Below are 12715 nucleotides of genomic sequence, written 5' to 3' on the forward strand. Positions count from 1 at the left end.
GACACAGCAAAAAACTCCTGAGGATCTGGAGCTGTGTAATGCATACTGACTTCATATTCTTTGGTAGGTTTTGGTCGAGCACATCTGTGTTCTTGCTCAGCTGTCTTAAGACTAGGTCCACTGTACCGGTCAAAACAGAAGTGAATGATCTCTGTGCCAGCAGGCACATCATTCAACAGCAGACGTTGGTATCGTTCAGCGATTGTTCCAAATGCTTCACCTTTCAGGAACGACCAATGGCGCATGGCATACATGGCATCAATAACTACTGCTGTTTTTCTGTCTTCTGTAGGCAGGTCAGGGATGCATGCAACTTTGGTCTCCTCTTTCAGGGCCTTCACAAGGCTTGCCTTGGTACCTGTTCTCATCCTGCCATATTCCTGGAAGAGGGAAGGGGGGAAGTCACTGCACTCGTGGTTGCCTATAAAGTCAACAAGGTTGAGTTCTCCACCACTGGCTATGATTTGGGTAAAAGCAAAGCAAAGTTTGTTGTTTACCCAGGGTGTCGGACTAAGCACGAAGCTTGTTTCCAGCCGGACCCTGCATGGAAGCCTTGCTCAAGGGCTATTCAGCGGTGATTCATGATTGATGTGATGAATTGGGGAATCGAACTAGGGACCTTCCGGTATCAAGGCCGCCCCTCTAACCACTAGGCCACCGCTGCCACAATGCAGGGTCATGCGCAGGAGGGCAGTAATTTCATTGCTCTTGCCAGTTGCTGAGGTTTTCCCCTTAGATTTTTTAGATTTTGTGTTTTGAGTGTAGAAAGTGTTAAGCTTCATTATGCTTGTCTTCTTCTGTTCACTGGACAGTGACTCACACAGTGCCTTCAGACCCAGTTCTTTCACACTCATCAAGTCGTCCTTGACTGTGGAATCAGCACACTGTCCTGTAGATATGTTGATCATGAATGATGTGCTCACTGTAAATGGGTTAGTCTCCACTGCTGCCATGACCTTGACTACCATCTCTGCATCCCGGATTACACGACTCTGACCAGACTCATGGTGTGGGTCTGCCATATTGACAACATATAAATTAAAGCTCAAACTGACCAAATGTGTTCATATTGCTTAAAAAGGAGACTTTTTGCCATAACAGTCAGCTGTCACTGTAAAAGTCATAGTAAAACTCATTTTCGCGTGGCGTCCATCTTGGAAATATGCAAATGAAAGGCCCAGACACACCCAATCATAAAGATAAGTATTCCATTGAGTTTCTCATGCTCTGAAACCAGGAAATAGACACCAAGTTTTTATTTCTAGCCCATCTGGTTCAAAAGTTATTGCCAAAGCTATTTCTGATAATATTGAGGTGGCCATATTGGATTTCCAGCAGCAAGTTGACCGGGTTGTCCATATAGGTTGTGATCCTACTGGGTCATAGATATTATTTCTGGTGGCCAACCTTTTATGGCAGGGCAAATGCAGCATACTTTGCCCCCTGGGTATAAGTTTTTACTCTACTGGATGTCGGCCATCTTGAATTTCGGAGTCAAAACGAGGTCTTACAATTAAAATTGTGCCAGATTTGGAATCCTCATGGTTGACTTGTATGGAAAAGTGCCTTCATACATGATTCTAGGTCATTCAGATCAAAAGTTAATTTTTAGAGATGGCGCCGGGCGCCATTTTGAATTTGGCTGTCTAGCTAAAAATGCCAGGATTTTTGGGAGGGACCTGGGGGCTAAATCTTTTCTAAAGGGTCCATAGAGGTCAAATCAATCGTCAAACCATCCTTGCCAAAGGATGGTCACGGAACCTCCATTTTTGACTCTACTAGGTTAGTAGTCATGTGAATATCAACATGTTAGATCACCTTTCGCTCATATATTACATGCATTCATCCAACATGAATAAACATACTTAACACACTAGCATGCACGCACGCGCACACACACACACACACACACACACACACACACACACACACACACACACACACACACACACACACACACACACAATATTACACAAGTAATATGTACACCTGAATACATTTTATGCCCGGGACCCCAACATGAGATGTGTGATGTTGTAAAAAAGTTTCGAATTAAACGTACACAACACAAGACAAGACAACTGTGCATTGGTGGAAAAAAGTACTAACATATATATATTTTTTAAGTAAAACGTATCGGTAGCACTTTACAATAATGACCCGTTATAAAGCATTTATAAACGTTTACAAGCAGTTTGTAGACTATTAACAAATCATTAACAACCTGTTTGTTGACATTCATAAATGATTACTAAAACCTTTATAACTACAGTTACAAATCATTTATAAAGTATTAGTAAGTAGTGAACTATTCATGAATAAGCCATTTATATACATCTGTAAATGATTATTAAATCATTTGTAACGACCCATTCTAAAGCATTTATAAACGTTTATAAGCAGTTTGTAGACTATTAACAAATCATTAACAACTTGTTTATTCATATTTGTAAATGATTACTAAAACCTTTATAACTACGGTTACAAATCATCTATAAAGGTATTAGTAAGAAGTAAAACTATTCATGAATAAGCCATGTATAATACTGTATAATCTGTAAATGATTATTAAATAATTTATAACTGATGTTACATAATATATACAAGCTATTGGTAGCTTGTGCTTTGTTAAACATTCCTAAAGTATCTATAAATCCTTAGTACATGTTATTATGTGCCCTATAGTAAAGTGAAGACAGTTCATCATTTACAACTGTCTGTTAATGTGTTTGTTCATGTTTAACATATGCTTTGTAAAACATTCCTAACATATCTATACATCCTTAGTACATGTTATTATGTGCCCTATAGTAAAGTGAAGACAGTTCATCATTTACAACTGTCTGTTAATTTGTGACTTTCTCCTTACCTGTTGCAAACTACCTGGCTTTCATGAATGCAGTCACCAAACAATTACTAGAATTATCTTTCATGTTTAATATATGATTCGTAAGACATTCGTAAAGAGTATGTTGACCATTTGCAAACGTTATCATGGGCCTTGGTGTAAAGTGAAGACTATGCATTATTATTTCATGTTTAACAAGGATAGGGATGTCCGATTTTATCGGCCTCCCGATATTATCGGCCGATATTAGCATAAAAATTGATATCGGGAAAATATCGGTATCGGTTTTTGAAAAAAACTTTTTGCTTTATAAATAAGTTACAGGAGTTTTTACTGTATATGGTGTGTGTGATATGAAATTTGAGCTTACCCTAATCACAATAATCCCCGCATATATCGGTATCGGTTGATATCGGTATCGGTAATTAAGAGTTGGACAATATCGGTATATCGGTTATCGGTAAAAAAGCCAATATCGGACAACCCTAAGGATTAGTAAAACATGTGATTGATTGATGTACTTTATTTAGTAAGACATGAGAACAACAGTACATGGAAGTACAAATTCACAATACGAGGTCTACTAAACTGGAAGACTCATAAAAGCACTGAGCTTGTTTCAAATGAGTTCCCCACGCACACAAATCATGGTGACATATAAGAGACAGACAGATATACACAACTACTATAGAATGTCATACAATCAGTTAACAGGTTACTGGTATGAAGAGTGAGAAATATGTACAAAAGAAGAAGGAGAGAGGGGGAGGGTAGGGGGGTAGGTTAGGTTAGGACTTAGACAGGTGCCATTTTCCAATTGCAGCCTCCTGAAGGTGTATCTTTAGGGCAGTTTTGAAGGAGAGTAGGGTTTTACACTCCTTTACTCCTTTTGGTAGGGCGTTCCACATTTTTGATGAATAGCATAAGAACGAGTTACTTCCCTTTGTTGAGCCAAAGAAGGGTTGGACAAGGTTTGTGGAGCTGCCTCTGGTATTGTGATCATGGACATCATTAACATTTTGGAAGTATTTTGACAAAAACAGGGGGATCCCAATGTTGTGGTATATCTTGAAGACCAGGCCCATAGCAAGTTGCTGTACTCTGTCCTCAACCCTAAGCCATCCAATCCTATCAAAATGATCAGGGGTTAGATGGGTTTTGTTATTGAGGCAAAGAAGTAGCCTTACAAGTTTGTTTTGGGATGTTTGGAGCCTTGTTTTTAAGGCCTTGGAGGTGTTGTGATACCACGAAGTGCATGCATAATCGTAATGACCTTGTATGAGGGCCACTGCAAGAGTCTTCAGAGTATTCTTACTGACTAGACGAACAATACTCCACAAATAGCGTGGTAATTTCGTTTTTTCTTTTGATGATATCATCACCCGCTTTGATCGTGAAACTCTCTGCCTTTCTAAGGTTAGGAGTGGACCCAAAGAGGATGCATTCCGTTTTACCCAGGTGTAATGAAAGCTTGTTGTCGGAGAGCCAGATGCAGAGCTTGTTGAGTTCCGAGCTGAGAGTTTTCTCAACCTGCAGCCTGTCCCTGTCCGAGACTAGCAGGGCCGAGTCATCTGCGAACAATGTGACATCAAAAAGTGGCAGAAGTAACGTCATAGAGTATAAAAGTAAAAAACTACCTATTAAGATATAAAATGTAGCAACTCTTGGCCAAAGCACACACACTGACATTTAAACAAAGACATGAATCACAACAGAATCACAGAGTAGCAGCTTGGAGCCTCTGCAGTCACCACCTCCCAGTGCAAGTTAGCTTTAGCTGTTAAGCTAAACTGCTAAGCATGGAGGACATTACTAGCCTACACATCAACACAAACATTGTGGATACAAACAGCCACCATCAAAATACCCCTTGGTCATAATGCTACTTCATGTGTGTAAGATTAGCCATTTTATGTTACCTCGATCACCTACAACAAGACAGTTAAAACACATAAAACATGAATTAGACACATTTCTGTCCAGTCTACAACTGCATCACTGTTCACTTCCTCCCTAGTAGGCTACTGCAGGTGTAATGCAGGTAATCAGTGTGTTGCCAGATTTTGCAAAAGAAACAAGCGGACAGGTCTATGAAAACAAGCCCAAAAGAAGCAACTAGGCTCAGGCCCATGATAACGTCTGCAAATGGTTTACATACTCTTTACGAATGTCTTACGCATCATTTGCTTAACATGAAAGATAATTCTAGTAATTGTTTGGTGTCTGCATTCATGAAAGCCAGGTAGTTTGCAACAGGTAAGGAGAAAGTCCACATTAACAGACAGTCATAAATGATGAACTGTCTTCACTTTACTATAGGGCACATAATAACATGTACAAAGGATTTATAGATATTTTAGGAATGTTTTACAAAGCATACAGTATGTTAAACATGAACAAACACATTAACAGACAGTTGTAAATGATGAACTGTCTTCACTTTACTATAGGGCACATAATAACATGTACAAAGGATTTATAGATATTTTAGGAATGTTTTACAAAGCATACAGTATGTTAAACATGAACAAACACATTAACAGACAGTTGTAAATGATGAACTGTCTTCACTTTACTATAGGGCACATAATAACATGTACAAAGGATATATAGATATTTTAGGAATGTTTTACAAAGCATACAGTATGTTAAACATGAACAAACACATTAACAGACAGTTGTAAATGATGAACTGTCTTCACTTTACTATAGGGCACTTAGTAACATGTACTAAGGATTTATAGATACTTTAGGAATGTTTAACAAAGCATAGTTAAACATGAACAAGCTACCAATAGCTTGTATATATTATGTAACATCAGTTACAAATTATTTAATAATCATTTACAGGTGTATTATACATGGCTTATTCATGAATAGTTTTACTACTTACTAATACCTTTATAGTTGATTTGTAACCGTAGTTATAAAGGTTTAAGTAATCATTTACGAATGTCAATAAACAGGTTGTTAATGATTTGTTAATAGTCTACAAACTGCTTATAAACGTTTATAAATGCTTTAGAATGGGTCGTTACAAATGATTTAATAATCATTTACAGATGTATATAAATGGCTTATTCATGAATAGTTCACTACTTACTAATACTTTATAAATGATTTGTAACTGTAGTTATAAAGGTTTTAGTAATCATTTATGAATGTCAACAAACAGGTTGTTAATGATTTGTTAATAGTCTACAAACTGCTTGTAAACATTTATAAATGCTTTATAACGGGTCATTATTGTAAAGTGCTACCAAAGTATCAATATTGCAATGTAGAAATACTCAGTTACAAGTAAAAGTCCGGAATCAAAAGTGTGTGTGTGTGTGTGTGTGTGTGTGTGTGTGTGTGTGTGTGTGTGTGTGTGTGTGTGTGTGTGTGTGTGTGTGTGTGTGTGTGTGTGTGTGTGTGTGTGTGTGTGTGTGTGTATTGGTGTTTAGTTTTTGGGTTAGGTGTTTTGTTTGTGGGGGGTCGCGGCCTGAAAAGGTTGGGAACCCTTGCTGTAGTTTACAGAGACAACTTTCCATCTGTCTTCTGGTTCTCTATTCTTACTGACATCCTGTTAAAGGGATATTTCACTTTAAAAAAATAAATTGGGTAATTTTATCGTCTACTCAGGCTTTTGTGACTCCCCAAGACAGTTTTTAAGTTGCTTTATTCAGTATTTAGATATTTGATATTCATTTTATCAGACACCCCCCTTCCTGTACAAACCCATAGTAACTTCAAACTCCATTTTTTAACATGTTAGATTCATCAAAAACACCCGTCCTTGGTTCTGGTGACTCATCTTGCCCTCCTAATACGTGAGGGGGCGGTGTTTCTTCGATTACTTTTTTCATTTATTTAAAGAAAAAAAAAATCCCCCAAAATGATTTAAAATAAACGAAAAGGGTAATAGAAAAAACACGGTCTCCTCACGCATTAGAGGGACAATATCAGTCACCAGAACCAAGGACGGGTGTTTCCGAAGAATCTAACATGGTTAAAATGGAGTTTGAAGTTACACTGGGTTTGTATAGGAAGGGGGCGTGTCTGATGAAATGAATATCAAATATCTGAATACTGAATCAAGCAACTTAAAAACTGTCCGTAGTGCTCACAAAAGCCTGAGTAGACAATAAAATTACCCAATTTTCTTTTTAAAGTGAAATATCCCTTTAATGTCTGGAGAACTACATAGACGATCTCTTAGTTAACTTCCTTGACAGTGAACTTGGCTGATCTGTTTGATCATTTCTTATTTTACATGAATCTGTCATTACAGACTTGTTGGCTGTGTCCTCCGACAGGAACACATTGAAGTTGTGGCTTCAGCTCTCAGTTCTAATCCATCCCATCTAAGACACCTGGACTTAAGTTCTAACCGCTGGCTGAACCTGGATCTGCTGTGTGATGCACTGAAGAGTCCTCATTGTAGACTGGAAACTCTACGGTCATATTCATTTACAAAACTTATTTCATCATTAAAGGATGAAAAAATAAAGCATCACCACAATATTCATAGTACAATCACATGATAAATACATTTTATTTATCATGTGATTATACTATGAATATTGTGGTGATGCTTTATTTGTAGAGTGTGAATAAGGTTGATATCATAGTGACACACTTTGACTAGAATAATGATAAGGTACAGTGACTACAGTACGTGTTACAATTACAATTGAGATACATTCACCCTTTCTTTCTTTCTTTCTTTCTTTCTTTCTTTCTTTCTTTCTTTCTTTCTTTCTTTCTTTCTTTCTTTCTTTCTTTCTTTCTTTCTTTCTTTCTATGCTGAACAGTCAAGTTGAACCCCAGCGCAGACTCAAACACAGAGGCAGGAATAAGATCAAAATTTAAGTATTTAATGCCTGCCAAGCTGAGCAAACACAAAAAGGTAGAAGTAGGTAAAAATATAACAAAGGAACAGGCAAAAACTAAGGCTGAAGTTTATCTGGCTGGGCAGGTGAAGCGAGGCGAGGTCCAGGGATTCCAAAAAAGTACTCACATAGTTTACTTAAGTAAAAAGTAGGATTGCAATATAGAAATACTCTGTTACAAGTAAAAGTCCGGAATTAAAAATGTACTAGAGTAAAAGTACAAAAGTATTGACATTAAAATGTACTTAAAGTACCCAAAGTAGAAAGTACTCATTATGCAGAATGTCCCATTTCAAGTTTTCAAATGTAATATATTTTTTTAAATAGCAGATCTACAAGCTCACAATGCGTCGCATCGCGACACATTGTGAGCTTGCAGATCAGCTATTTTCAAATGGCTGAAATGTATATAGGGCTGAAGGGGTTAATGTATGTTTTGTAATAATAATCAAAATCTACAAATTAACCATCAACTAAAGTTTTTAAATAATTGTAGTGGAGTAAAAGGTACAATATTTGCCTCTGAGATGTAGTGGAGTAGAAGTAAAAGTACTGAAAACTGGAAATACTCCAGTAAAGTAAAGATACCTCAAAATCTTACTTAAGTACAGTACTTGAGCACAGGCGTTTGTGACTCCCCAAGACAGTTTTTAAGTTGCTTGATTCAGTATTTAGATATTTGATATTAATTTCATCAGACACCCCCCTTCCTATACAAACCCATTGTAACTTCAAACTCCATTTTTTTAACATGTTAGATTAATCAAAAACACCCGTTCTTGGTTCTGGTGACTCATCTTGCCCTCCTAATACGTGAGGGGGCGGTGTTTCTTCCATTACTTTTTTCATTTATTTTATACAAAAAAAAAAAATCCCCCAAAACTATTTAAAATAAATGAAAAGGATAATAGAAAAAACACGGTCTCCTCACGCATTAGAAGGACAATATCAGTCACCAGAACCAAGGGCGGGTGCTTTCAAAGAATCTAACATGGTTAAAATGGAGTTTGAAGTTACACTGGGTTTGTATAAGAAGGGGGCGTTTCTGATAAAATGAATATCAAATATCTAAATAATGAATCAAGCAACAAAAAAGTGAAATAGTGAAATAGTCCTTTAATGGCTGGGGAACTACATAGACAATCTCTTAGTTAACCCAGTCAATCCGGGGACACATCTCTGTCATTTTTAGATTTCTTTGGCTATTCAAAAATAGCAGATCTACAAGCTCCGAGTGCCGCGCTATGAGCTTGTAGATCTGCTATTATTTTTTTGATCGTGAAAATGTGTGCAAATCTTTGAATATATACAGTATGTTTTAAAGCGAACATTTGCAACTCAAATCTTCGCTTCTCGGGGAACAGTTTTTTGAAAAAACGTATATTTTGCTATAATATCAGTGGTGCTCAAACCTTTTTCATGTCAAGGACCCCCAAAATTATATGTATTTGGCCGCGGACCCCCATCTCAAAATATGTTGTTCCAGGGACCCCCCAAGAAGCAAAGATTTGAGTTACAAATGTTCGCTTTAAGAATATATATAAAGATTTGCACAAATGTTCAAGATTTTTCTAAAATAACAGATCTACAAGCTCATAGTGCGGCACTCTGTGCTATTTTTGCCAATGTAAAATAATGGTTTAAGTGGTTACACAGATGTGTTCCCGTTCTTAATGGGTTAACTTCCTTGACAGTGAACTTGGCTGATCTGTCTGATCATTTCTTATTTTACATGAATCTGTCATTACAGACTTGTTGGCTGTAACCTCCAGAAGGAACACATTGAAGTTGTGGCTTCAGCTCTCAGTTCTAATCCATCCCATCTAAGACACCTGGACTTAAGTGATAACGGGCTGGACCTGGAGGACCTGGCTCTGCTGTTTGATGCACTGAAGAATCCTCATTATGGACTGGTGACGCTACGGTCAGATTAATTTACAAAACTTATTTTCATCATTTATTTATCATGAGATTATACTATGAATATTGTGGTGATGCTTTATTTGTAGAGTGTGAATAAGGTTGATATCATAGTGACACACCTTGACTAGAACAATTATAAGGTACAGTGACTACAGTACGTGGTACAATTACAATTGAGATACATTCTTTCTTTCTTTCTTTCTTTCTTTCTTTCTTTCTTTCTTGTTACGCTGAATAGTCAAGTTGAACCCAAGTGCAGACTCAAACACAGAGAGGCAGGAATAAGTCAAAAATCTAAGTCTCTAATGCCTGCCAAGCAGAGCAACACAAAAAGGTGAAAGTTGGGGAAAATCAAACAAAGGAACAGGCCAAAACAAAGGCCAAAGTTTTTCTATTTTGGCAGGTGAGTTGAGGTCCAGGGATCCAGCAACAACAAAGCTGGCAAACAGAGGAGTCACAAACAAGCTAAGTTGAGACAGGAGCGTGGTGTGCGCTCTGCTGTTGCAGACAGACAGAGAATTTATTTTACCGTCCATCCCCGTAGATGATGACCATTAACATGTTCCATACTGATGACGTTCCAACCTGCATCTTCCCGGTGGCTTTTGTTTGCTTTTCACCTGTGTAATATATTTCCATATAACATACATAGATGTAAGGTGACTTCACTTCACAAGTTGCAGACAGAGAGGAGCCTGGTGGGGGTACAATTAGCATTGACTATTGTCTTATCTTGGAGACAGTGCGTCTATCCATTTGTCATCAAGGCTGGCACCTCTTCTTTCCTGGCCCTTTACAGTTGCAAATGTGGAGGGCCAGGGGAGGTGGGGGTTCACCTTACAGGGCTGACACACCCCACATGTACCTCTTCTTAGATCTCAAAGGTGACCACTGCTATAAAGGACTGACTGAAATGTAACTAACTTAGTGTGCTAGTCCGAGGCCGGAGGGCTGAGGGGAGCTGAGGCTCCCTATGCTGTTTGTACTCTGTTTGTTCCATGAAATAAATCCGAAGCAACAAACCTCACTGCTGGAGTGATGTCTCATCCATTCTTCACCATTCATTCACATCTCTGGAACATCAAACTAACTTTACAATATGGCGTTGTTGGCAATTAGTATAGTGCATTAAACCTGTAAGTCGGTGGCTTTAAATATACCACACCTGCTAAAAAAACTCCATGGTGTTCAGTGCAGTGCGCATGACATTAACTGTTTCAATCAGCTGTTAAACGTGGCGTATTCAATAATGAACAGACAATATGGATTTTATAGCGTAATTACAACGCATATGTCTCATTTTAAAACATGGTGTGGCAGCTATCTGGGATTTGGGTGTGGGGGTATGTCGGAGTAGGGGGCTGGGGGTTTGTGGGGGTTTGTGGGGGTGGGTTTTGAAATGTATAGAAAATAGCTGATAATAAAAACAAAAAAAAACAAAAAAGATGCAATGGGATGTGTAGTGAGCTTGTAGATCGGCTATTGTATAAAATAGAGTTAAAGTGGTTAAACTGTTCCTCATTTTGCTGTGGACCCGCAGGAACTCCCTCAAGGACCCCAGAGGTCCTCAGACTGCACTTTGAGAACCACTGCTCTAAGGATATGCAATAAATATGATTGTAATTTAAATTCTATATTATGTTATAGTAGAATTGAAGAAAATAGAAGAAACAAGAACGCTTTTGTACAAACATATCAACACTTGAATGTGCCTAAGAATGTTCTTGAGTGTTTGTAGATTTTATTTTTAACTAAGTATAAATGACAGCTAAGAAAACATTGGTTAATGTCAGAATCTTTGTGAAAACCAAGTAAATGGGTCCTAAGAAGAAATCTCTTCTTAAAGGGCAAGACCACTTTGGTAGAGGTCTGGGTTGTGTAGTTACCTCGCCATGATGTAACTCCAAAGGTGGACAAAAAATAAAAGAATAATTGCTCCATTGATTAGAAATTGATCATTCAAAATATGCTCCCCATTGACTTACATTGTACAGTAAAACAGCTCTCAAAATCACTCTTTTAGCATGTAAACAAACGCAAACTAAGTTGATTCAGACAATATAGAACATCATCAAACCCAGTACTGTTTGTTTTTTGATAAAAATGTTAACTTACTGTTGATTTAGCTATTTTTATTAGAAAGAAAACCCGGACTGGATCGGCGGATCCGGATACGGATTTTCAAATAGTAAAATCATCAGGAAGTTGACATTTTTATTAAAAATATAAACAGTACTGGGTGTGGTGATGTTCTATATTGTTTGAATCAGCTTAGTTTGTGTTCGTTTATGTGCTAAAAGAGTGACTTTGAGAGCTGTGTCAGTGTAGGCTACAATGTAAGTCAATGAGGAGCATATTTTGAAATATCAATTTCTAATTAATGGAGCAATTATTTTTCATTGCTTGTCCACCTTTGGAGTTACATCATGACAAGGAAACTGCACAACCCAAACCTCTACCAAAGTGGTCTTGCCCTTTAAGAATATTTGGTGAATGAGGCCCATGGATGTAAATGATCCCATTAACTATAACAATGATACATATTTTGCTACAGTATAACATTGTAAATAGCAACTTTTTAAAATAATTGAGTAAAAAGTACAATATTTTCCTCTGAGATGTAGTGGAATATATAAAGTATAATGGGAGTACTTAAGTAAAGTAAAAGTTCCTAAAATGTTACTTCAAGTAGTTACTAGTTATTAGTTACTTTACACCACTGGTCTGTATTGTCTTTTGCTCCAGCAGATGTCCTATCAGCTTCACTTGTCTTAAATTGTCCATCAATTGTCGTTTGTTCTGTTAGGTCTTCTGTATACAATACTGTATATAAACTCTGTCCTCTCTGTTTGTTGATCATCTGTTTTCAACCTGTTGCTGTCTGTTACCTGCATGTTGGAAATAAAGACCATTTAGGTTGCCTGCTCTTTCCAGCTCTTGGTTTTCTACTAAACCCAGCCAGTCCATCCAGACCAGGTCCTTTAATATGTTTTATTTATAGCAGACATTCAAACTTCTGGTGATTTATTTTTCATTTAGACTGATGAACTGCTCGTTGTCAGAGCTCTGA

General features: G+C 37.5%; 1 protein-coding gene across 1 annotated transcript in view; it reads left to right on the forward strand.

Moving 5' to 3' along the window:
- The window catches only part of LOC311035506 (NACHT, LRR and PYD domains-containing protein 3-like), a gene marked incomplete at both ends in the record, with an annotated part of 49252 nt that extends 36537 nt beyond the window's left edge, over positions 1–12715 (forward strand). Inside the window, 3 exons of the mRNA XM_084043763.1 lie at positions 7122–7289; positions 9473–9646; positions 12685–12715. Of these exons, the coding sequence (XP_083899889.1) occupies positions 7122–7289; positions 9473–9646; positions 12685–12715 (373 nt within the window). The remainder of the gene's footprint in view (positions 1–7121; positions 7290–9472; positions 9647–12684) is intronic.

The sequence above is a fragment of the Gymnoscopelus microlampas genome (genome assembly GCF_963454915.1).
Source record: "Gymnoscopelus microlampas genome assembly, chromosome: 2".
Taxonomy (NCBI): domain Eukaryota; kingdom Metazoa; phylum Chordata; class Actinopteri; order Myctophiformes; family Myctophidae; genus Gymnoscopelus; species Gymnoscopelus microlampas.